At 55.0% G+C, this 26,236-nt stretch overlaps 1 protein-coding gene across 1 annotated transcript in view; it reads left to right on the forward strand.

Annotated features, from left to right (window-relative positions):
• FGF18 (fibroblast growth factor 18) overlaps positions 1–25,975 on the forward strand; it is a 33,149-nt gene extending 7,174 nt beyond the window's left edge. The window contains exons 3-5 of the mRNA XM_040976763.1: positions 8,779–8,959; positions 18,429–18,535; positions 25,375–25,975. Coding sequence (XP_040832697.1) covers positions 8,779–8,959; positions 18,429–18,535; positions 25,375–25,641 — 555 coding nt within the window. The 3' untranslated portion in view covers positions 25,642–25,975. The remainder of the gene's footprint in view (positions 1–8,778; positions 8,960–18,428; positions 18,536–25,374) is intronic.
• The last annotated feature ends 261 nt before the right edge of the window (positions 25,976–26,236 follow it).

Genomic DNA, 26,236 nt, shown 5'->3' on the forward strand with positions numbered 1-26,236 from the left:
CCAGGAAGAAGCCAAAAGCCTGCAGCTCCGTCTGGGTCTCCCATGTGGGTGGCAATGACCCAAGCACTTGGGCCATCTCCCGCTGCTTCCCATGTGCATCAGCAGAGTGCTGGGTGGGAAGCAGAGCAGCCAGGGCTCAATCCAGCTCTCTGATACTAGATGCCAGCGGCCCAAGCGGCAGCTTCATCGGCTGCACCACTCCACTGGTTCTGGCAGCTTAATTTTCCACCTTCTCCTGTCCCATGCTGTCTTCTGCCCTAAAGTCCCATGATGCTGTTGCCGTCTGTGATGCTGGGCATTCCGTTAGATTTCAGGTGGACAGATGGGAACTCGGGCTCTGGTTCCGGTCCCTTGGTCACAGCTGTGGGGTTGGAGAGGGCTGGGTCTCCAGTGCGGCTCTTTGTTCACCTGGGCACCGGGCAGGAAGTCACCTCTCGCGTGCTGTAGGGTGAAGAGGGGTCTGCCTGTGAGAACCTGACCTGACGTCCTGTGCGTTAGGTGTGTGTGAGCTGCAGTTAGGCCTCTGACTCAGGGTGTGTGTAACCTGCCTGTCCCCTGCTCGGGGTGTCCTGCAGCCAGTGAGTGGAGGGCATGAAATAGAGGGCTCCTAGGGGCTGAGGACCCAGTTGGAACCTCCACTTGGCCCATCTGCTGGTGCTGGGTGGGTTAATTTCTTTGTCATTGATGGGGACTTAAGACGAACTGAGAGTGTTGGGGAGCCAGGGCTTAAGGGCTTGGGATACTCAGATGGGGCATCTTGAGGGGTTTAGGGGCAGGGGTGTAGTGAGAGGGCTAAGTCACCTGGAACTTCAACACGCCTAAGGGAGCATCTGGCATGCAGTCCTGCCTCTTCTTCCCATCCAGCTGCCTGCTAATGGGCTTCCTGGGAGGCAGCGGGGGAGGCTCATGTAAGTGCATGGGCCCCCACGTCCACAAGGCAGACAGATGGAGTTCCCAGCCCTTGTGTTCAGCCTAGCCCAGCCCCAGCTCTTGTGGGCATTTGGAGAAGATGGAAGAGTTCTGTTTGTCTCCTGTAGGTCTCTGTCTCTGTGTCATTCTGTTAGCATGTGGTAGGTTAAACTTCCATTTGCATGACATGCCAAGTGCTGCTTCAAGTCCTGGCTGCTCTGCTTCTAACTCGGTCCTTTGCTAACACACCTGGGAAGGCAGCTCCAGTGCCTGGCTCCTGCCATCCATCAGGGAGCCCAGGAGTTGACTGCTGCCTTCTGGCTCTGGCTTGGCTTCGATCTAGTGGTTGTAGGTCGTGGGGAAGTGAATCAGCAGATGAAAGATCAGTCTCTCCCTCTCTCTCATTCTTCCATCTTGCTCTGTCTTTCTTCCTTTTATTTTTATTGCAAAGTCAGATATACAGAGAGGAGGAGAGACAGAGAGGAAGATCTTCCGCCTGATGATTCACTCCCCAAGTGACCGCAACAGCCCACGATGCTGTGCCGATCCAAAGCTAGGAGCCAGGAGCCTCTTCCGGGTCTCCCACACGGGTACATGGTCCCAAGGCTTTGGACCATCCTCCACTGCCTTCCCAGGCCACAAGCAGGGGGCTGGATGGGAAGCAGGGCTGCCGGGATTAGAACCCATACGGGATTGCGGTTCATTCAAGGGCCACTGTGCCGGGCCCTTGCTCTGTCTTTCAAATAAACTTTCTTTTTAAACAAAAGCCCTGAAACCAGGCTCCAATGTAAGAAAATCTGGCCAGTGAAGATGTTGCATTGAGTTAGGAAGTAGGAGCGATCCAAGTGAAAAGGGCTCTGTGAGCCAGTGTGTGTGTGTGTGTTTGTGAAAACTGCTCCAGGCAACACCTGGAAGCAGGGAGCAGCCCTGTGTGCTCAGGCAGCCTTGCCCACTTGAGTGGCTGCAGTGACAAGTGCAGGAATGAAGGTGATGGAGAAGACCGTGGTGGGCACTGAATGCCAGATGGAATATAGGACGAGATTGATGTCTTACAGGGAGGAAGGCCTGCTCTGCCCATGCAGGCTCACCCAGGGAGCTGGGAGCAGGGCTTATCCCAGAGGGGAAAGGGAGGCAGAACGAAGGGCAGGGGTCTTCACTGGTCCCCACCCCCAGGCTGGCTCCAGGGTTGACACCCCTATTGACGATCTGTATGGAGGAGGCTGATGTATGGGCAGAGAGAGGCCAACCTGGGCCCCACCCCCACCCCACAGGGCCCCTCCCAGCTGATGGCTCAACCCTGCCAATCAATACATTGATAGCCCTGGGAGCTTAATGGACAGGCTGGGGGTTGGGGAAGGGCCCTTTGTGGCAGCTGGAAGTTGGTCCTGGTTGAGTTGGGTGTGGGGAGTGAGACAGGGGAGGAACCAGAGGCCTGGGCTGATGGCAGGGTGGGGCACTCATCGTAGCCAAGCCCCGATTATGGCATGCTCCTCTCTCCTGCGCAGGACTGCCTGCTGGCCAAGGTTCTCAGGCCACAGAGACAAAAGTTGGGCTCACATCTCGGCTCTGGCTCCCTCCCTGTGATGCAGATGGGCTCCTTGGCCTCTTGTGGGTTGCCCTTTGTCACCTGCAGGAAGGCCTGGCAGGTGCATGGGTGCCTGGTGTTGACAATGATGATATCCCAGGGGCCCTGTGGCTGGCAGTGACCCTGGGACCCCACCCCGGCCGCTGTGGGAGGAACACCTGGGGATCTGCATTTCGAAATAGGCGGGTGTGACTTTCCCAGGGATGGTTCTGGAGTGGTGGAGGGTGTCTTAGGTTTGTATCCAAAAGGTGGAGTATCTGGGAAGTCACTGTTGCCTCCTCTGCAGAAAGCAGGGGTGGGGGGCAGGAGCAGTGGAATGTGCTGGAAGTCTGTGGGCTGCCCTTCCGGGGGCCAGCCAAATCCTCCCTTTCTGGGGCAAGCTGCCAGGAGCCAGGCACGGATTACCTGAGACCTCAAGGATCGGGGACCTGGGCAGGAGTGGGCAATGGACCTCCCCATCCTCTTATCTTGGGGGGAGAGTGCCAGGCCTCCAGGCCTTTCCCTGGTTAACATTCACACTCTTTCTTCCCGTGGCTGGTGTCCTCAGCCTATCCTGGAATTGGATTGTATTCCCTTACCTGGGGGCAGATATTCCCAGACCCATGGTAGGTGTTGGAAAGCAAGTGCAGTGCTGAAAGGACCCACTTTCTCAGTCAGTCCAGCGACCCTGATGACATGTGGGTGGATGCTGCATACAGCATGGAAACGCTGGGCAGTGGGATGCTGACGCCCCAGGTAGGATAGGGTTGGGGTGAGGACCAAGATTTCAGGATGCTACTCAGAGCAGTGTGCAGCTGCTGTAGGCTTATTATCTCCGAAATGTGCGGCTTTCTATTTTCTGATAGCGGTTGGCCACAGGCAGCTCAAACTGCTGACGTTCAAGCCCCAGGTAAGGCGGCTGGGAAAAGGAGATGAGTGACAAAGGGGAAGTGTATGTGGAGAACGTGGGCTTCAGACTAATTTTAAAGCATAGATTTTTAAAAATAGATTTATTTTTTAAATTTTTATTGGAAAGGCGGATATACAGAGAGGAGAGACAGAGAGGAAGATCTTCCCTCCGATGATTCACTCCCCAAGTGAGCGCAACGGCCGACACTATGCCAGTCCGAAGCCAGGAGCCTCTTCCGGGTCTTCCGTGCAGGTGCAGGGTCCCAAAGCCTTGGGCCGTCCTCGACTGCTTTCCCGGGCCACAGGCAGGGAGCTGGAAGGGAAGCGGGGCTGCCGGGATTAGAACCGGCGCCCATATGGGATCCCAGGCGTGCAAGGCGAGGACCTTAACCACTACACCACCACGCCGGACCCTAAAGCATAGATTTTGAAGTTAGTTTCTTTTTCCTTTTATTTGAAAAGCAGAGATTGGAGAGAGAGACAGACCATGTCAGAGATTTCCATGCACTGATTCAGTCCCCACATGGCTGGGCCGCACCGCAGTTAGGAGCCAGGCACTCCATCTGGGTCTCCCGCGTGAGTGGCAGGGGCCCCAGGGTTTGTGCCATCCCTGCTGCCGCCCAAGGTGCTCATTAGCAGATGCTGGCTGCAAAGTAAGGCCTGCGGCTGAGCTCTCTGATGTGAGGTGCGGGTTTCCCAGATGATGCCCTCACTGCCGTGCTCAACATCCAGCCTTGGATTTTAGTCTTTATTCCTCCTCCTACCACTTCTGTGACTTAAGGCATGTGTTTTTACTTCTTTGAGCCTCAGTTTCCCTAACTGTGAAATGGGGATAAAAATCACATCAACTTGTAGGTAGGATTGCTGTGGGGGATTCTAAAAGTATTCATAGCACAAAGCACCACAACAGTGGGTATTTAATAAATAAAGCAACATCTAGCAAAAAAGGGAAAAAAAAGAAAGAAAGAAAAAAAGAAAGGAGTGGGTATTGTTGCCCATAGCATCTTTTCTCTGAAATAAATGTTCCTTTCTTTTAAGAAATTTTTAAAAATAATATTCAGTACCTTTTTTAAAAAAATTATTTATTTTTATTCGAAAGTCAGATATACTGAGAGAAAGAGAGACAGAGAGGAAGATCTTCCATCCACTGATTCACTCCCCAAGCGACCGCAATGGCTGGAGCTGAGCCAATCCGAAGCCAGGAGCCTGGAGCCTCCTCTGGGTCTCCCACATGGATGCAGGGTCCCAAGGCTTTGGGCCATCCTCGACTGCTTTCCCAGGCCACAAGCAGGGAGCTGGATGGGAAGTGGGGCTGCCGGGATTAGAACTAATGCCCATATGGGATTCTGGTGCATGCAAGGCTACCGCACTGGGTCCAGAAATGTTCTTTTCTTAAAAAATATTTAGTTCTTTTTGTTTGAAAGGCAAATTTGCAGAGAGAAGGAGAGAGAAGGAGAGAAAAGATCTTTCCTGCATTGGGTTGCTCCCCAGATGCTGCAATGGCTAGAGCTAAGCTGATCTGAAGCTAGGAGCCAGAAGCTTCTTCTGGGTCTCCCATGTGGGTGCAGGCACCCAAGGACTTGAGACATTCTTTGTTGCCTTCCCAAGCCATATGCAGGGAGCTGGATTGGAAGTGGAGCAGTGGGGACTTGAACCGGTACCTGCATGGGATACCGTGTGCCAGTCCTTCTCTGAAATCAGTGTTCTAAACAATCCCATTTTGCTGCTGAGAAGACTGAGGTTTAAAGAAATGCAGTGAGTCAGTGATTAGAGATGGAGCCGAGCGGCATGCCAGGTCATATGGTGAGCTACCATATGGGCTGTGTGCATGTGGCTGAGGTGTGGTGTGCCGCATCTCTGGGGGAGGTGCAGGAGTGGCTGAGCAAGCAGGAGGAGGCCTCTGCACCTGCTTCTCAGAGCTGCCGGTAGGTCTGTGCAGCCTGGGCAGCGTCTTCAGGCTCTGTGGAACGCTGGGGGCTGTGCGATGCCCCAGGGAAGGGCCCGGCGGTGGTGGACTCTGGTGGACTTTTCGTAGCCTACAGCAGGTTTCCACCAAAGTGCCCGATAGAAGACTGGGAGTTAGGTGGAGTTAGGTCCTAGAAATGCCATGCTGTGGGCGGGGGAGCTAGGGCAGCTTGCATCATGCAGGAAGAGTGCTGACAGTGAGGCTGCGGGCAGACGGTGGCCGGGCTCTGTCTCCCTGGGCGCCGTCTCTGGGTCCCATGCCCAGAGACCTGGGCATCTGGTGCCCAGGTGGCATCTGGGTAGCTCCTGGAATGGGGAGTGAATTTTTACAGCAGAGGCAGACTCTTGGGGTGGGGGCAGGAAGAGGCTGGTTGGAGTCTCGGGTCACCCTGCTGTGGGAAAAGATGCTCTGATGAAAACAGGAAGCCTTCAGATCTGGTGGTAGGGTGCAGGGAGGAGGTGGGAAGACATCTTCCCTCTGGAGAAGGACATGTCCCTTGTGTACCAGCCTTCTCGCCTCGCCATTCAGAGCTGCAGCATTCAATTTTTTTTTTTTAATCTCACTGTGGCTTTTCAGCACTTCAATCATCGTGCACCTGCAGGATGTTAGGCAGGCAGACAGAGGGAAAGCCCTTGAAAACAATCTCCTCGCCCGCTGGCTCCAGCACAAAGACTGAGTTATTTGCTTGCTTCTTGGCTAGCAGGCAAGGAGGGACAGTGGGTTCTAGCAGCGGACCCTTGTACTCAACCGGCATCTGCTGCAGTTCTGTGGCCTCACGGATCTTATCTGTGAAATGGGCTCACTCATGAGGCTGTATGGGGCACTAGAGGAGGTGCCTTAGAGGGGGGCAGCTAGAGGACAGCTCAGTAGTCAGGAGCTTCAGGATGCCTCCACGGGACGTTCTGCTTGGGGGTGCAGTGAGGTCTGAGGCTCATGACGGCTTCCGGGAGTCCCTCACTTTTCATTCTTAGCCACTGCCATTTGGCACACACCTGCTAATCGCCTCTTTGGCAGGGGTAAAGAGATGGACAGGACAAGCTGGAGTCTGCAGACGATCAGCAACTGCCATCGGATGTGTACTGGGAGATGGGGCCAGCCAAGGCTTCCAGAGAAGGCCCCTGCAAGCTGGTGATGGCAGGCTGCTCCAGGCTGTGCAGAGAAAGGGCTGGCGTGGCTTAGAGGTCTGGTTCTGACCCGGGGCTACTTCTTGCCACCTCTGTGTCCAGTGGAGGCCACTCCCTGAGGAGCTGGTCTGGTCCTAGAAGGTGGCTGAAATGTTAGGAAGGTGGCAAGATGGGTCATGCTGTCCACATCCTAGGGAAGGAAGGACCCCCTCGATAGCTCCTTCCGACCCCACATTACCCCGCTGCCTGTGTCCAGTGGGCCAGGGAGAAAATCATTAATGGAAGGGCAGTTTCTGGGGCAGGAGCATGCCCCTTGGGGCCCCAGAAGGGAGGAGATTGGTTTGACCTCTGGTCGATAAGGTCTGCTGTGAGCAGGAGGAGAGTTGGAGGACAGAGAGGGAGGCTGGAGGCCTGGCCTTGGGGGAGGGGCTGGCGCCAAGCCACTCCAGAAGTTATCTCGGGACGGTTGGAGGGAGACCAGGGGTCTGGGCTGTGCAGGACAAATAGCCAGCAGGTATAGACCTTGAGAGTCCCAAGGGAAGCCAGGTGGGTGCCAGGGGTCAAATCCAGACTGTGATCACTATGGCTGGCAGGCTCCTGTTAGCACACGGCTTTATATGTGTGTTTGGGGATGGTGGCAAGAACTCTGCAAGATGGTACAACCCCATATAGATGGGAAATGCTGGGGTGAGGGCTTACCTTGCCATGACCTTGTTCATTCAGAAGTGGAGCCTCAGCCGCCTCGCCTGAGGAACAGAATGATGCTTCTAGCTTGCGAAGGATGAAGGTTCTGGACCTCCTGAAATGCCTGTGGGCCCCAGGTCCAGGTGGGAGGACAGGTGCAGGTGAGCCTGGGAACAGAGATGTGGCCACCCTTGACCTTGGGAGCCCATAGTTGAGGGGTGAGACAAATAACCCAGGCAGCCAGGGTCCCAGAAGCTCAGTTACGGGCTGGGCAGGGCCATATGCTGGTGTTGTGTGTCCAGCAAGGTGCCACAGAGAGCTGGTCTGAGACAGAGTCAGAATGCTGTTCCCAGCCAGGCTTTGGGAACTGCTCAGCTCTGTGATTCCCAGATGGGGTGGGTGGCACGCCATCCGCAGGACGTAGGATGGGGTGACTGGATTCCAGGGGTTTTTCAGCATCCATTCTTTCAACAGGTGTTTGTATTTCTGCCCTGTCAGTTACTGGGGGACATCAGCAGCCCAGAGAGAGAGAGAGAGAAGGGAAGAGAGAGACACGGAGACAGTAGAGTACACTGCAGGCTGTTGAGTAGATGTCAGGATCACAAATGTGAGGAAGGAACACGAAGCTTGGTTGAAGTGTGAAGAGTGCGAGAGGTAGTGGTTGCCTCAGAAAGAGGAAGGCCCTGGAGGGAGAGCTGGGGTGAGGAGAGCGAAGGGTGGTGAGACAGAAATGGGCATTCCTGGGTATCAGGTTAGGCTCTTTCTTGGGATGCCTGTCTTTGTCCCATCTGACCACCTTATTCTTCATGCATCCCATCCAGTTTCCTGCTGATGTGCCTCTGGAGTGGCGGGTGGTAGCTCAAGTGTGGGTGGGTTCCTGCTGTGGGGGGGATCTGGATGGGGCCCTGGGAGTCTGACTTTAGCCTGGTCCTGCTGTGGGTATTTGGGACAGTGAACCTGTGGATGGATAGATTTCTCTCTCTCTCTCTCTCTCCATCCCTTTCAAACTTTCAAATAAATAAATAAATCTCAAATATTGGAAGGAAGGAAGGAAAAGGAAAGAAGGAAGGGGGTAGAGAAACAGTCGGCTGGCAGTGCGGGTAGGCCAGAGCGTGTGGAGGAGGGTGCCACCGGGGCACGGAATGATGGACAGATAGGGGTTGGTGAAACCAGAGAAGGCTTCCTGGAGGATGTGACAGAAATACACTAGACCTCCTGGGGACAGGTGGGAGATATAAGGCGAGGGCTTCTCCCCGAGGGCCTCAGGGGGTGCCTGGTGACAGTGGTGAGCACAAGGACCCCTTGGAGGCTAGCAAGGGACAAGTCACAGTGGACATTCCCTAGGAGACCCTCCAACCCCACTTCCCCCCTCCCCCCACACTTCCCCAGGAGCCTCAGTGCGTGCGTGTCTTTGCACTGGTGCCACCAATGTTCTTGCTTTGCTGGGAGTGAATCCGAGGCGGAACATCGCTGGCGTCCAAGGTCCCGTGAGTGTGGGCTGAGGCCTGGCCCCAGAGGCCCTCCTGCTCTCTCTCTGTTATGAACGTGGCTGGTTCATTGCTCACAGCACAGGGCCTGACGCATTCCAGCATGGCTCACCGTGGCTCCTTTCCCTTGCCCAGGTACTGGCGGCCGAGGAGAACGTGGACTTCCGCATCCACGTGGAGAACCAGACGCGGGCTCGGGACGATGTGAGCCGTAAGCAGCTGCGGCTGTACCAGCTCTACAGCCGGACCAGCGGGAAACACATCCAGGTCCTGGGCCGCAGGATCAGCGCCCGCGGCGAGGACGGGGACAAGTATGGTATGTGCCAACCCCTCCTCTTGCCCCAGGGCCTCAGGGACCTCAGGTACAAATCCCAGCCCAGCTGGGCCCCTGGCTGTGCGAACTCAGACCTCAGTTTCCTTGATTTGAAGCTGTGATGGTGAAGCCTGGGATGGCCCATTGGGAGTGCCTTCTAGGAAGTGGTCTCATTGCTGCATGCCTATCTATAAGGCAGGCGTCTATTAGGGCTCCCCAAAGGATGCCTTAATCCTGGTGGCCACTCCCTGTGCTCCACCAGCTCCAACTTCAGACATTTCCAAAGGTGGGAGCTTCTGGGTTGTGCTTTGTGGATGATGCTGCTGGCAGGTGCACATTGCCCCGGCCGGTGTGTGTGTGTGTGCTGCTTGCTGTGAATGCCTGTGTGACAAGCCGAAGCTTGTGACCTGCCAGACACAAACACTCACAACCCTGTGGTCCCCTTGGCCTGCCCTTGACCTGAAAAACTGCCTGGCCCTCCTCTGGGCTGCCTGGGTATTCTTATCTGCACCCCTGGGTTGCCTCTGCAGGGAAGCTGGGAGAAGCAAGGCACCTTAGCTCCTTCCATGTCTCCAAGGCCCCTCAGCAGCAAGTGGAACAGGACTGCAGCTTCCCAGAGCTGGGCTGGGGGTGGGGTGAAGGGGAAGCAGTGGCCACGACAGAAGCTGAACAAATACTCAGCATGCAAGCAACAGCTTTAAAATCACCAGGCAGGAAGTACCCAGGCTGCTCTGTTCCCACCACTGGCCAGGAAGGCACCTACACTGGCCCAGGCCTGGCTTCTCAGGTACCAGTGAGGGGCCTGGAGTTGGGTGGGGCTGTGGGTGGCCCAGGCCCCAGTGGCAGCAGTGGTGATGGTGGTGGCAGCAGGCCTGCTAGTCTTTGACGAGGCCTTGGCACTCCTGGTGTGATCCTGTCCGTAAGCCCCTGCCTACCGCCTTCAGGATGTGTGACAACAAGACAAATAATTGCATGGCTCTTTTATTCTAGACACCATTTATTTTCCCTCCGCCCCAGGGCGGGACTGACCTCATGGTAGGGCCTGAGCATGGCAGCTGCATCATCGCAGGGGCCAGGCAGGGCTGGGCCACGTTCTGGCCTCCCGCACCTCCAGGCCAGCTGCCTCCTGCCCTGCTTCCTGCCCATCACTCTTCCTGGCCGCCATTCCCCTCCCTTCTGCTCTCCCTGCTTCCCTTCCCTGTTCTGTCTTTACCCTGTCCCCTCTTTGTTTTGACTCTGACCCCCCCCCCAGCTCCTTCACTGATCAGTTTCTCTCCTCCCCACCTCTCCCAGGCTCTCCACTGGTTTCCTCTGCAGCCACAGTGCCCTGGCTGCCTGCCCTAGGTGCTGACTGTCGCTGGGCTCTGCTGTCCGCTTGCTGCCAGGGAAGGGGCAGCTGGCTGGCCGCAGTGGGAGAAGCTGCCCTGTTGGGGGTTCCCTGGAGCTCTTGCTGGCCCCTCCAGGCTAGGAGATGATCGAGGGTGGGGAGGGATAGGTGGGGGAGGGGGAAGTTACACTCCAGTCTGAACCATCTGTCCCCAACCAGAGCTGGGAGGCAGGAGCTGGGGAAGGCTTTGCATAGGGAGGGATGGATGGACGTAGCAGGCCTCCTCTCATTGCCTCTGCTGAGCTGGGAGCTCAGGGCATCTTGGCTGCTGTGTGACCTCAGACAAGCCCTCTGCCATCTCTGGGCCTGAGGTTCTCATCCATGGAGCATAAGGCTGGCACTAAGAGCCTGACTTCTTAGAACTGAGTGTGCTCCTGAGTTAGCGAGGGCACTGGACAAAATGCTGATGTGGATTCAGGGTGTAGGATGGCCCCCCACTGGGAGGGTGCAGGTGTGGGGGAGCTAGCCTGTCTAGTGCCACACCTGCTGGCAAGTCATCACACTCTTTTAAGGAACATGTTCCTCAGCGCTGCACACCCAGAGCAACGTGAAGGCCTTAGGGCTGCTCCATTTAAATGGCGCATTAGAAACGCAGATGAGGCCAAGGGACCCCATCTGTGAGCCCTGGGAGAGGAAGTGAGACAATGGAACCAACTGAGGCTTCCAATCTAGATGATCAATACAAATATTATTGGGAGGGTGATTTATGTGGCCACTTGGGGCAAGAGGAAGATGCGGTGGGGGGACCTGCCTTGCCCTCGGGGAGGGGCCACCTGGAGAACCTCAGGGACCAGCTCCCCCATCCTCTCTTGGGGCTGGTTCTGGCTGAAAGCTGTGTAGTCCTAGATGTGTAATGTTCATGGAGTTAGAATGGTGTCCTTTTATAAGCTGTGGTCTCAGAACGTCAGGCAGCACAGGATCCCTGCAGAGCCCTGGTGTCTGGCATCTCAGAGAGGCGGTTAGAGAAAATGAGGTCTTTGTTGGACGGGCAGGCTCGAGGCACAGGGCCTCTTGGCCTGGCTGAGCTGGGTGGCCCTTTGGTGGCAGGTGCAGGGTGTTCCTGGGGCTCCTGACCTTGGTGTTCTGCGAAAAGGTCTCCCTGTGCACCATGGGAACCATGAGGCTGAGCTGTTCCAGGCCTGGGCTCCAGGCTGGAGATTGTGACAGCTAGCCAAAAATCTGGGGGAGCTTAGATTGGGGTGTCTGGCAGGTAAGGGGCCAATGGGGAGGTTTCCATCAGCTGCCCCTACTTGCTCTAGGACCAGCCAACAGTGCTGGGCCAGGAGGCGGGACTCTGAAGAGTCTAGGGCAGGAGTCTGCAGCTTGGGGCTTGAGTGAGGATCAGAAGGCACCCTTTGCATCCAAGGTTGATGCCCCTAAGCCTGAGGTTGATGCCCACATCCTTACTTTCTGGCTGTGGGAAGCCAGGCTGCCAGGAAGCAGGGCAGGACTCAGAAGGGGAGGGTTTGGGGCCAGGTTGGGGCGTTGTGCTAGCTGGGGAGGTGGGGTTCCAGGGCCGAGACTATGGATGCTGGTAGAATCTGACAAAATTCAAGTCTTGGTAATTGGTTCTTTAAGATTTGTTTATTTATTTGAAAGAGGAGAGAGAGAGAGAGAGAGAGAGAGAGAGAGAGAGAGAGAGATCTTCCATTTGCTAGAACCCAAGCACTTGGCCATCTTCTGCTGTTTCCCAGGCACAGTAGCAGGGAGCTTGAGAAGAAGCAGAGCAGCCAGGACCCGAATCTGTGCTCTGATATGGGAAACTGTTGCCGTCCTTGGCTGCTCAGACCAGGAGTTCTATGAAAGGCAGTGACCTTGCTTCTGACCATGGACCTTATTATGTTCAGGATAAGGTCTCCTTAGACATGAGTAAAATGTGTGTCATTGGAGGCCACGTTGCATGGCTATGGGGGTAACTGTGGGGTTTTTCAGGGTTTCTGATGGTCTGGTGCAAAGGGCGAAAAGGGATTCCCAATGTCCTCATTCTGGTCCTCACTGGGGTACTGCTTGTGTGGCAGAGGTCACAGGGGACCCCTGTCCCTTCTGAGTCATTCCCCTCCCCGCCCCCATGGTCCATTCTGTGGAAACATAGGATATGTCACACCACTACCCTTACAATTGAAGGCCGGTCCTTGGGTCAGCCGACAGGGGCCGTTGTTGCCAGCTCCAGACACTATGACCTTGTCCTGCCTTTTGTCCTGGTGGTACCCAGTCACTCAGCTGCTCACGTGCTAGGAGATGCTGTCCTCCTGGATGTCTTTCCTGCTTTGTTCCCCCTCTATGTGCGTATGCAGGCTTCTGCTCTGCCCATTCTCAGAGAGTCTGTGTCCCAGTCCTCTGCCAGGCTTGCTTCCGTGCCTACCCTGTCCTCACAGATGGAGGCTTTGTCTTGCATGGAGGTGCTGCTGTGTGCTAGAGCCAACAATGGTCTGGGGCCCTGTGTGTGCGTGTGTGTGTGTGTGTGCGTGTGCGTGTGTACACCTGACATGCTCCCCTTGGTTACTCGGCACAGCATGCAGTGGTACGTAGGCGATCCTTGCTGTCCCCTGCCTGCACGTACTGTGCTGTGACGACAAGGGTGACCCGCAGGCCAGCACAGACGTGTACATATCATGGCCCCCTGCCTGCCTGCCTGCCTGCCTGCCTGCCTGCCTGCTGAGCCCACAAATTTTGTCCCCTGTGAGGAGCAGGGCCACCCACGCTTCACTGACCCCAGGGCTGAAGTGGCTATGTGAGAGCCCCAGTGAGGATGAAAGATCGCTGCTGATCGATACGATTGATTACCCCTCTTCCTGTCTCGTTTCCTATGTAGCTAGCGTATCTCCTTGGGGGAACTTTAAGAGAAAGGCAAGTATGGCCACTGGGGAGCAGAGATGTGGCTCTGCGAGACCACATCTCCCCTCCCCCGCCCTACTCCTTTTCTCTCCCCGCCTTGGCCACCTTCTGAAGGGAGGGAGGCAGGACGGATGTGCTGTGACCTCCAGGTGCCTTTTGTGGCCAGGACATTCCCTCCCTGGAGGCCAGTGCATGGAGAGCTCTGTCAGCACTGGCATGGTGGGGGCCTGCTGGCCGCCTTGCACAGCCCGCACAGGGCTCAAGGTGGGCGCCCGCTCTGCCTAGCATATCGCTGGCCCCCAAGCTCTGTCCAGCTTGGTCCTCCTGGGTTCCTCCCTTTGAGTCCTGTTGGCTTGGTGATGTTTCTCTCCACAGACCTCTGGCTGCCTATAGTTTCCGCTCTTTGAGACCCATGCTCTCTGGCAAGCTGTGTCACCAAGCTACGCAGATGGAAGTCTCACGCTTTTCATCTGTTAGGATAGCATCACTCTTCCAACCCTCATAGGGTTGCTGGGAGCACCTGATGAGCCAGACCATGCTGTCAGGACTCTTAAAACGCAGGGCCGTTATTTTGGGTCAAGGGAATATTTGTTTTTATTACTAACTTCTTAAATAGTGGATTTTTGAAAAAAAAGATTTATTTATTTGAAAGAGAGTTAGAGAGAGAGAGAGAAACTTCTTTCTGCTGATTTACTTCCTAGGTGGCCACAATGGCCAAGGCTGCACAAAGCAAAGACCAGGAGCCAGGAGCTTCTTCTAGGTCTCCCATGTGAGTGCAGGAGCCTAAGCACTTGAGCCATCTTCTGCTACTTTCCCAGGTGCATTGGGAGGGAGCTGGGTCAGAAGTGGAGCAGCTGGGACTTGAACCGGCTCTCTTATGGGATGCTAACAGAAAAGGAGGCAGCTTACCCACTATATCACAATGCCAAATTCTAAAGTAATTTTGATCTTTTATTACAGACATTCTAGGGGCGTGGGCAGGGAGAGACTACAGGAGATTCCATAGCCCCGATGCTGAAGAAGGGAGTGAGCCCTTGGTGCTTGCTTCGCTGCTGGCCTGCAGCCGTGAGCAGGCACTGGGTGCTGGGACTGGTGGGACAGGGCAGGGCAGGGTTGGGGGGACCGGCCCTGTGGGCTCTTGTCTCAGGGTGGCTTGCCAATTGAGGGCTCACTGCCCCCCTGGTTCTTCTGGACCAGATCTCCAGCTTTCCCTGCCTCCTTCCCTGTGGCTGGAGCCAGCTCTGGACACTCCTGGGAACTTCTCCATCTCAGTATGGACTCTTTAAGTGTCTTCCATGGCACCCTGCCCACACTGGCTTTTAGAAGTACAGCTGGGTGTGGGATAGGCCCCCATTTTATGGCTGTCTACACTCAGGCTTCTTCCTGCAAAGGTGCCAAGGGGAAGATGCCCTGCCCCAGTAACTGGCATCCATGTACTTCCCCAGGGTAGGGATGCTTGGCTCGGCTTGCCAGGATTTGAACTTTAGTTCCATCACTGTGTGACTGTGGGATCCCAATGAGAACCGGAAGCTCACAGGATTACTGGGAAGCTTGAATGATGGATGGCAGCAGGAGCGGTGGCCAGCATGTTGTAAGCTCTGCATGTGTGTGGGTTGCCACTGACACTTACTAACAGGAAGCCTTAGTGGTCACCTAGTTCCAGCCCAGTTAGGGCTGTCTGCAACTGAGACCAGGGGTGCAGGGAGGGGTGTGAGCCCAGGACTGTGACAGGTGATATGAGTGATGACAGGGGTCAGGCGTGTCAAAAGCTTTGAGGGTGGTACCTGTCTTAACCCTGGCTTTCTCTAGCAAGTGTGTGTGTGTGTGTGTGTGTGTGTGTGTGTGTGTGTGTGTGTGTGTTAGAGAGAGAGAGAGAGAAATGTCTTATCTGCTGGTTCACTCCCCACACAGCTGCAACAAGTTGGGGTTGAGCCAGGCTGAAGGCAGGAGCTGGGAACTCTGTCCAGATCTCCATACAGATGTCAGGGGCCCAAGCACTTGAGCTGTCACCAGGAAGCCAGAATTAGGAGTGGAGATCCCAGTATGGCATGAGAGCACCCAAAGTGCTGTCTTAACCAAACATTTCTTGTGCACTAAAACTGACTTACTGGTCATTTAGTAGGGCTGGGCATCGGCCCAGTGAGTCAGTCAGATAAATTCTCATCCCAGGGAACTCTTTTGCCTTGTGCGAGGCAGACAGCCAGCAGGTGAGCCCTTGGTTGTTGTTGAGAAAGGGGCATAGGGAAGGGCAGTGCAGTGTGATCGATCATGAGAGACGGCCTGGAGGAGGTGGCATTTGTGTGGCAACCTAGGCATGAGGGAGCTACCACAGAAAGTTCTGGACAGAGGGAAGTAGCAAGTGGGAAGGCCCCGAGGCAGGAATGTGTGAAGTTGTGTCAGAGGAGGAGGCCGGGGCTGGGCTGACCCAGGGGGACTGCAGAGGTGGGAAAGGAGGATAGATTTTCTTTGAAGTAATTTTTAGCAGAGTGGAGAAAGTTTCAAGAAAGTTCTTGAAAGTGACATTTGCTGGTGCCTGGGTTGCTGCAAGTGGTCTGGGGCAGGAGCCGGAACTGTGCAGGTCAGAGGTCTGATGAGAGGAGAGAGATGCTGAGTTGCCTGCAGGTACTGGGAGCTGAGCCCCTGAGGCTTCTGGCTCCTGAAAGGGGGAAGTGGTTTCACAGGCCAGAGAAGCTGAGGACCAGGCAGGCTCTGGAGTGAACCTGGGCTGGGTGGAGTCTTCTCCCTCCCTCTCCCCCCTCCTCCTCCACCTTTTCTCCCTCTCTGAGAACTGCTATGCTATTGCTCCCCAAAGACTTGACATAATTCTGGCCTGGCTCCCTGCTCATGATGTCATGCACCGAGCGGAGTCTGGGTTGGCCCATCGCAGGCTGCGGCCAGTCGGGGAGAACAGACTGTCGGCTCCCCTGGAGCGGGTCTGTGGGCCCAGACCCTCCCCAGGCTCAGCAGCAGCGGCAGGGGGGTGGGGTGCAGCTCATCAGGTCTGCTGTGTACACACCAATGCACAAAGGCCAGTTCTGCCCCAGGCTTGGGCCCTTTGCAGAGGTGGGGGCTTCCTGCTGTGATTCTGGCCCCTGAGTGGTATAGGGGAAGTAGGGGGTTGTGTTTAGAGACCTCTCTTTGGGAGCCCCCCTGGGGAAAGGGGCAGGCCATTGTGACAGTTGGAAGGCCTGCTGAGCCTCAGTTTCCTGTACTGTAAAATGCAGATAAGACTCTTGGCTTGGTTGGGCTCTCATGCACTATAAGCAGGTGCAGCTCAGGAGTCATCAGAAGGTATTTTCCAATGCATGTCCCAATGTGAGATGCCAGACACCCTGGAGGACATTGGGGGAAGCTCTGGTCGGAGCGCAGGACTAGCAGGACCTGGGAGGCGATTTCCACTCTACCTCATGCCCTTGTGCACACATCAGGTCCTCCCCCCCCCAAACTATGTTTCCATGGTGTTTTTCTATTAGGAAAACTACCTGGTTTTGTGGTTTTTAGGAAACTAAAAGCGTGATGCCAAGTTTTCCCTTCCCCCAACCTCCAAGAAGAGGGAGCTAAGCTCTTTGCAACATCACTTTGTGTAGTCTTGAAGATCAAGGTTTATGCCCATTTTTGAAGGTGCATCAACTGAGGCTTAGAGGCAGATCTGTTCATTGCGAAGGCCTCATCAGAAACTCTGGGAAGAGTCCTGACCTGTGTAGTGGGGCTTGAACTCTGTGATGAGATGGAGAGAGAAGTCACAGAGATGCTGTGCTATCTCGTGCCTGGGACATAGCCAGCAGAGGAAATCACAGGGATTAGAATGAAAGGGTAGTGGGGTTGGGGTGAAAGTCCAGGGTGTGTACCCCAGCCTGCATCCCCTGACCCTCAGTGTGTCCTGGGGATGGGGGAAGGCAAGGAGATGAACACGCCTCTCCTTGTTTCTAGAATTACCGAATTCTTGTTGGATCTTTAAATTTTATGTAAATTCTTCTTTGCCTTTCCCTCGGAAAGGTGGGGATCGTGTTTTAATTAGCAGTGGTGTCCAAGGAGGGTTAGATTAATTCTTGGAAATTGTGCCTTCCAGATGGTTGTAATTTTCACAGCAGGGCACTGGGGTCTATATATTTGTAAAGCAAAATAATTAAGATCCTAGGTCGAGCATTTTAGGAGTACTGAGGTACCTTCATTGTGGCTCCAAGGACACGGTCATGCTAAGTCATCTGGAGCTAGGATTCTTGTTATGGAGAAGCGAGTCCCTTGTCACTGACCTTAAACTTTTGTGGGTGAGGGAAGGGCAGGTGCAAAGAAGCAAAGCGGTCAGGGGAGGGAATGTGAGCCCAGCACAGGGAGGGGGAAGGCCACAGCTCAGGAGAGCAGCTTTGGTGGGGAGGGAGGTGGGAGTGGAGAGGTGGTGCTGGGGACACAGGCCCAGGGACAGTCCAAGTTCGAAGAAGGGGCCTGGCCTCCTTAGGGTGACAGCACCGCACTAGGGTGCAGCAGGTGCAAGCCATAGTCACTCTTTGGCCACCCAGGGCTTTGGGGTCAACACCCCTATCTCAGGGTTGGGAGTGGCTCCTTGGAACAGGAGTGTCTTCCAAGGAGTTTCTTGGCCTGGACCAGGGAAAACTGTCTTGCATGGAGCTTCTGGGCTCCCCAGCCTTGAACTTTGTTGATAACTTTGACTGAGAAATGTGGGGGAATCCAGCTTGCAGTGGCTGGGATGGAGGCGGCAAGGGGGCATGAGCAGGGGGTCAGGTGTCTGCCCTGAGGCAAGTGGCCTGGGAACTTTTGGAGGAGATAGCTGTTGTCCCTCAACACAGGGTATGTGTGCCTGTGTGTATGTACAGGTGTGTACATGCTCACACTCACACGCAACATGCATACACATGTATGTAGGTACACGCACATGTGTATACATGTGTGTGTGCCTGCATGCCTGTGTCCCTGTCTGTCCCTTGGTTTCAGGCCTCTCCCTCCTCTGGGGGTCTTGGCTGTCTTGCTTTGGGAAATGGGGCTAAGCAGCTGTGTACCTTGATGCTGATGCAGCAAAGGGTATAAGGGGCAGACTCTCCTCCTGTGGGAGCCATCTGGGAACCTCCATCTCCACTGCTGCCAGGACCCAGTGCTCCCTCCAAGGAAACTGCCCCCCATCTCCTCATCCTCCTGGGCTGGGGTGAGGGACCACACCATTGAGCCTATAGACCAAGCCATTGTTCATTGCCCCTGGTTAAAAAACGTATGTTGTTTTTCCTCTGCCTTTCGAAGCCCAGCTCCTAGTAGAGACAGATACCTTCGGTAGTCAAGTCCGGATCAAGGGCAAGGAGACGGAATTCTACCTGTGCATGAACCGCAAAGGCAAGCTCGTGGGGAAGGTGAGTGATGGGTCGCAGTGTCTGGCAAGCTTGGGGTCCCTCCCTGCAGCCCTGGGGTCCTGGGACAATGTGACCAGGGCCCTTTTAACCCCAAAGGGAAAAGAGTGAGTGAGTCAGTGAGTGAGACACACACACACACACACACACACACACACACACACAGAGCTGCAGGGAGAGGCAGTGTGAGTGCCAGGGAGCCCCATTGCCATCTCTTGCCTTCACCCCACCCCACTCATCCCTTCTCTGTAGGTGTAGTTGCAGTCCACCAGACAGCGGGGTGCTAGGGCCACCATTCCCTTGAGCACAGAGGGCCCTGAGCTTCCTGAGGGTGTGGAGCTCTGTCCTGCTCATGAGCAGCTGAGCCCTAGGGAGCAGCCCCTTGGCATCTGCGAACAAGGGAGTACTGTGGGGGGACAGTGAGCAGGGCAAGTGTCCAGAGCCCTCTGCCTTGTCAGCACCTGACCTAACGGTTCTGGCATTTCAGGAAGACCATGGAATTCTGGCACAGGCAAGGGATCTGACTGCCCAGTGTTGGGTGGTGTATGTGGGAGTGGCGTGGGTGGGTGGGTGGCGTTAGGGCCTCTGGGGCTGCCACTCTGCTGTGAGCCTCTCTTCTTGAAGGTCATGCCTTTGGCTCCTGTGGGTTGATGTCAAGGGCAAGGTGGTAGTGGTTATAGCTCTGTCATATTATAGTTGGGGTCATGCTCTCTGCCCCCTTCTACTCTCCTCACTCCCCTGTGGCCCGTTCTGACTGGTAGGAATGCCAGTTGTTTGGGGTAACATCTGGGGGATGGGGGGGACAGGTGGCCACAGCCTTGCCAAAACCATGATTTTGCTTTTAACCAAATCTCAAATCTATCAACTCATGCCCAGGTGGCTGGGCAGTGTGGAACAGCTAAGATGCTGTCACCTTAATGTTTTAGAGGACACCCCAAAAGCAGGGATAAATTGCTAGCAGTAAATGGGAACAATCATCCGATAATTTTGAGCACCTATTTTTTTTGCCAGTCATTGAGCAAAGAAAAAAAAAAAGTTAAAAAAGGCCACCCTCCTACTACCAGCCCCTTTCGCAGATGGGAAAGCTGAGGCTTGGCCACACCCTGGCCCAGGTCTCACACGAGTGCTAAGGCGAGATTCAGAACTCAGGTTGGCAGGAAAAGGTTCCAGCGGCACTGCCCATAGCAAGCAAAGTGGCTCAAAGAGCAAAATAATAGCGATCCTGAGAGCGCGGTCCGGGGCCCAGGAGTGGTTTCAATTAGTGATTCACTCTGGGCCGTGGCGGGGCCGGCGGCCGGCGCGGGGTCGGGGCCGGGGCCCGGGCCGGGCGGGGCGCCCGGGGCCCCCCCAGGCCTGGACGGCCGCTTCCTGCGGCTGCCGGCCCGGCCCGGTCCCGCGTCAGGCGCTTTGTTCTCCTGCCCGCCCGGGCTGCCTCCCAGACCCGACCTGCCTGGGGTTTGGGGCGCGCTTCCCTCCGGCTCGGCGCCCGCGCCCGGTGCCCACGCGCCCGCCCCGCGGCGCGGTTCCCGGCATCCTGACCCCAGGAGGGTTCGCCCTCCCGGGTCACAGGAGCAGCCCCAACCCGGGCTCGCCGCCGCCGCCCGCCGGCTGGCCGGGACGCTGAGTCACTGCTTCCACGGGAGTCGGCTCCGGTTTCCCGCCCCTCGGCATGAGTTTTGGGGACGGTTCAGCTGGCGCAAGCGGGCGGTGGTGAGGGGAGGCTGGCCCGGGCCCCTTGCTGTTCCTGGCTCTCCCACGACCGCCGACCCCCTATGCCTGGCCTCTAGCCCCTTCCACCTTCCCACTCCATCCCTGCAGGCCCCTTTCTTCTGGGCTGACCCCTACATGCTGAGGGCACCCCCACAGCCACCTGTCTTGGGGCCCACGCCCCTGTCTGGTTCCTGACCCTGGAAGCCATAGGCTGCTGGGCTGCGTTCCTCCACAGTCAGGTCTGGTCCCAGGATTCCCCTCCCGACTGGCAGCTCTGGGTCCCTTCCTTCCCTCACACCTGCCTCTGTCCCGCTCTCACACCTTCTGGCAATCCTGGCTCCTGTGCTGGGTCCCAGCCTTGGGCTCTATCACCAGGCCTTCCATTCTCCATGCTCCAAACCACAGAGAAGGGTTTCTACTTGCCTTCCACCCTCAGCCCAGCTTGAACACCCATGGGTGGATCCCATCCCTTGATGGGACACTCAGGGGCCTGGCCAGCTATCCACATTCCCAGGGTAGAACTTGGGAGCTTCTCCCGCTTGCCTTCTCTATGGCCAGTGTTCTGTCTCTCTGTGTGGCTGGATCCTGAGTAGCCTCTAGCCTTCGCTTGCCCCTTGGGCAACTACAGCCCTGCTGTCTGCCCTCTGGCACCCACCTGCTAGGCTGACTGTCTCCCTGTCCTCTGTCTTAAGGACTGTGCCACACCCCTTTCCCCTTCACTAGACTGGGAGTACCTCAAGGGCCAGTTCTTGTCACACATGTCCATCTGAGCTCTGTGTTATGGCCCAAGGGCATGAGAAACACCAAAGAAGCAAAAATGTGGTTCCTGTTTTCTGAGGATTGATGCTCAGCCTCCAGCCCAAATTATGCCCACTGGGTCACTAAGTCCTGACCTCACGGAGCCTCAGTGTCCTCATCTGTCAAATGGGACCTGGACTGTGAGGTTGCTCCTTCACCTGTGGGAACCCCTGGCCTTTAGCCCTGGCTCCAGGTCCCTTGCAGTGGCACAGCAGGAACTTGAGCTGTCTCTACTTGAGGTGCCACCTCCGTGTGTCTGTGACAGGTGCATGGTGCCCTTGGCAGAGCTTTTCCAGATGCACTTGTTTCCTCTGCTTCATCGCATCTGACCCTGCATGCTCAGGTGCCCCATCCTTCTTCTTGCCACCTTTCTAGGAGCTCTTCTCTCATGTAGGGAGGGAGTGGTACTTTCTGGGCTTCCATCAGTAGTGCCTGAGTATCTAGCATTGTGTGCTGGACACTGTCGCCCATCTCTGGAAGGTTCTACCCAGATGGAATTTTCCCACCTGTCCCTACCTGTGGGACTGCCACCAGGGCTTTGTTAGAGCAACACAAAAAAGTACCCCTTTGGAGTTGAGGTCACGAGCACATGAATGACTAAGACGCATCTCAGATTGCCTGAAGCAGAAGGGGAGGTTTTTGCTTTCATAGTTCAAGAAGGTCCAGGAAGTCATTGTTTCAGGGAAGGCTGGACCCAGTCGCCGGTGATACCAAGATGCAGACTGCAGAGCCAATAGAAGGAAAGGGAAGAAAGAGGCTGGAGGTAGGAATACCGGAAAGAGGATTAAAGCCTGGGTCCTGGGACAGACTGTTTACTCTCTGAATACAGAATTGGGGGGCCCAAGCACAGATTTTTTTTTAAAGTTGCATTAATGGGATAACTGCACAGCACAGAGCCATTTCTTTTTTAAAGTGGAGAAACAGAGACAGACACAGAAGCTGAGACAGAGAGCTTCCATCTGCTGGTTCATTTTCCCACATGCCTGCAATGGCTGGAACTTGGGTGGTGGCCAGGGCTTGACTCTGGGAACTCTTGGTTCAGTTGAGAAGGCTGTGGCTGCAAGTCCCATCACTCTGAGCACAGGAGCTTAGTGCACACCAGCTGTGGAGCCTGGATGATAGTAGGCTGCTGAGTGTGAAAGCAGCTGCATTATTAGTACAGGCTGTACCTCACCTTGACCCTGGCCTGTGCTCCTTACCCCCTGCAGGACCCTTCCAGTTACCTGCAAGAGATGTTTGAAACACTCATAGGGGAAGGTGCTTAGCCTAGCAGTTGGGATACCCGCATCCCGTGTGGAGTATCTGGATTGGATGCCCTGCGCAGATTGCCACCTGCAGCTTCCTACTGTGCTAGCAAAGACTTTAGAAGGCAGCAACAATGGCTCAAGTCGCTGGGTTCCTGCCACCCTGTAGGAGATCCAGCTTGAGGTCTAGACTCCTGGCTTCATCTGGACCCACCTCTGGCATTTGCAAGCATTTGGGGAGAGAAAAATCTCTGACTGTGACAATGAGAAAGAAAGAAAGAAAGAAAGAAAGAAAGACAGAAAGAAAGAAAGAAAGAAAGAAGGAAGGAAGAAAGAAAGGAAGGAAGGAAGAAAGAAAGAGAAAGAAAGAGAGAGAGAGAGAAAGAAAGAAAGAAAGAAAGAGAGAGAGAGAAAGAAAGAGAGGAAGGAAGGAAGGAAGGAAGGAACGAAGGGAGAGAGAGAGAGAGAGAAAGAAAGAAAGAGAGAGAGAGAAAGAGAGGAAGGAAGGAAGGAAGGAAGGAAGGAAGGAAGGAAGGAAGGAAGGAAGGAAGACAAAGAAAGAAGTGCAAATGTGTACAGGCTGAATGAGAATGCATGAGTGTGTAGGAAGCCTCAGTGGGCCAGGGGGAGCTCTCCGGCCATCAGCTCCGTGACTGCCCCTGATCGCTCTGTCTTCCATAGCTCGCGCCCAGCACTGGGTCGTGGTCACAGGTCTGTTGCTTGGTCTGCTGTGCTGCATCACCCCTCTGCTTCCATCCTGGTGAAGCAGGCCTTCTGACCACAAATGCTGTGAGCGAGCCTGTCTTGGCTGGGGGCCTGTGCTCAGGCGATGGGTGCAGCTAGGAGGCTAGCCTGATTTGGGGAAGCTTCAGGGCTCATGAGTGGCATGTGCAAAATTGCTGTGCTGGGAAGTGGGAAGAGGAGATGGTGTCCCAGAGATCCATAAAGCTGGTACTTGAATGAAGGCATTTTTTTCCTAAACATTCTTTTGAAAATAATATTCATGTATTTCTTTTCATCTACAAGAAAGCGTGCTTGCACGCGTGCGCGCGCGCGCGCGCGCGAGAGAGAGAGAGAGAGAGAGAGAGAGAGAGATGTTGATTTTCCATCTACTGGTTTACTCTCCGAGTGCCTGCATTAGCCAAAGGTACACTATACCCAAACTCCGTCTGGGTCTCCTCCATGTGTCAGTGGCTCAGGCACTTGAGCCATTCTCTGCTGTCCAGGATGCATTGGATTGGAAGTGCAGCTGTCAGGTCTCCAACGTGCATTTCAATATGGGAATCCTTCTCAGAAGAGGCAGTGTCTGAGCTAAGCCCTGAGAAGGGAAAGCAGTTCTTCAGGCAGTGGCAGGAATCCTAGGTTGAAGAAGTAATCTGGTTGAATTTTTCCCAACTGTTCTGTTGAGAATAGGTCAATTACCTGGACTCAGTTTGGGCAGGAACCTTCCAGCATTTGCCGTGGGGGACCCAGAGCTCGGCTCCTCTCTTCCTGCCTTGCACATTTGCCGCAGCTTCACTCACAGTAGCTCCTCCCACTGTCCCTACGCAGACTGTCCTGAGTGCCAAGCGTGCCTCCCGTGCCTGCCCCCCTGCGCGTTCTTCCGCAGTCTCCTGGGCAGGTCTGTCCTTCAGAGAGTTTCCTTTCTGCCGAGTTCAGCACTTTGACTTCAAGGGCCTGGGCTTGCCCTCTGCTTAAAGGTGAACGTTCCTGGAAGCTCCAGCCCGTTTTCCACTTCAAACAAAAGGCTGGAACTCGCACCTCAGTCTCCGCATGCAGCCAGACTGCTGGGCTTCCAACTTGGCTGGGCTTCCATCCGGAACGAGGAGTGGGCCCGGCCTAAATTTGGACATGTCAGTTGGAAACTCAAGTGTTGCTAATTCAGGCCTTCCAACTTTGTGTGTTTCCCACTCGCTCCCATCGAGCGATGGGACTGAAGCCCAGGGAAGACACCCAAAGCTCTGACTTCCCACTGCCCTTGGTCCATGTCGGCCCAGCCTGGTCACAGCCACCTGTTCTTCTGTAGTAGCCCAGCCATGTCTTGCCAGGTGCTGGGCTCATCTCCGGGGCGCTGAAGGACCTGCCTTCTTGTTCCTGTTTAATCGTGAGGAGCCTGAGGGCTTGACACTGGAATGAACCAGGTTGAGGACACACATTTAGCCTCTGGTACTCCTTGGCCAGAGTACCTGTCTTCAACGGTACCCTGCTTGGAATACATCTGCTGGGAATCCCAAGACCCCAGAACCTGGGGGTCCAGATCTTGCAGTCTGATTAGACAACATCTTTTTTATTTTTTGGAAGCCCTCCACTACCACCACCGTCCCAACCCCACCATACTTCACAGCAAGTGTTAAAAATGATCCTATCCCACATTAGCTGTAATTGATACTGGACGGGTCATGTGGAGTGGAGCTGCAGTCAAGTAGCTGACTTCATGTCAGCCTTTGTGCAAATCTGGCAGGACTCATTCCTATTGCAGCTGATGGAACACCATGTCCGCTGGTGGAAAGCAAACGAGACTGTATTGGTCCACGTAATAGGGAGCTAACTTAACCTTCAGATGTTGGCTGGGTCCAGAAGTTGGTTTCTCTCACTCTTCCTTAGCTTTTCTCTCTCTGTGCTGGATTTTCCCTCTAGGGATCAAATGGCTGTGTCTGCTTTAAGCTTGCATACTGAAGTTTAAATCTGCGAGTGTTTTGGGAGAATCACTTATGCAAAGATCTCTGGGAACCTTCTCCTAGGCCCACTTGAACATTACCTCGTAAAATTCCCATGTGGAAAGACTGCTAAGTCACTGCAGTGGGAATCCCCATTTGGGTAGCTGGTCACCCTGGATATCTGGTTGGGTTCATCCTTCTCCATTTCCCAGATGACATCTGATGCCCCTGCACTGGGATCCTGCTGGGTGGATGTAGCCCGAATCCCTCTTACCCCTGAAGTTTGCTCTTGGTAGTTTTCTGTCCCCAACCCCCCACGTCCCCACCCCACCCCAGCCCGCTACACCTGTCGCAGTCATCCTGAAGGGCCTTAGCAGGTCCCATGGAGCAGTTCCAACATTAACGCTCTTCCCCTCTTCTGCTCTCCCTGCAGCCCGATGGCACAAGCAAGGAGTGTGTGTTCATCGAGAAGGTCCTGGAGAACAACTACACAGCCCTCATGTCGGCCAAGTACTCGGGCTGGTATGTGGGCTTCACCAAGAAGGGGCGCCCCCGGAAGGGCCCCAAGACCCGGGAAAACCAGCAGGACGTGCACTTCATGAAGCGCTACCCCAAGGGGCAGGCTGAGCCGCAGAAACCCTTCAAGTACACCACAGTGACCAAGCGGTCACGGCGGATCCGCCCCACTCACCCTGGCTAGGCGCCGCCGGCCCATGCTCACAACCCCAGAGAACTGCATCAGAGGAATATTTTTACATGAAAAAAAAAATAAGGAAGAAGCTTTATTTTTGTACATTGTGTTTAAAAGAAGACAAAGACTGAACCAAAACTTTCAGGGAGAGGGACGCTACGGATTTTATCATTGACTTGAACGTCCCCCTCCCCCCCATGACAAAAGACTCATGCCAAGGGGACTGTGATTGACCCATCGGTGCTTGCGAGGAAGACTCGAAACTTGTCCCCTTGAGGAGGGCTTGAATAGGAAAACCGACACTCTGAGAAACCAAAGTCCTTTTTCCCAAAGGTTCCGAAAGAAATAAAAGAAAAAAAAAAAAAAAAACAACCAGAAAACAAAGAAAGAGAAAGTGGCACTCCCTCCCCCCAACAACTTGTCCCCAGCCCATCCCACCCCACCCCAGACTCCAACAAAAATCGCTCTCTGGTTTGCAGTTGTTTATTTATTATCTACTGCAAGCTATCTCGAGACACCGCGCAGGGAAGGCGTGCCCTCGGGAGTTCTCCGCGCCTCGACCTTCCGACGACAGACGGCCTCGTCCAATCACGGCGACCCTGCC

The sequence above is a fragment of the Ochotona curzoniae genome, unplaced genomic scaffold (assembly GCF_017591425.1).
Source record: "Ochotona curzoniae isolate NIBS_2020 unplaced genomic scaffold, NIBS_Ocur_1.0 contig_1, whole genome shotgun sequence".
NCBI lineage: Eukaryota > Metazoa > Chordata > Mammalia > Lagomorpha > Ochotonidae > Ochotona > Ochotona curzoniae.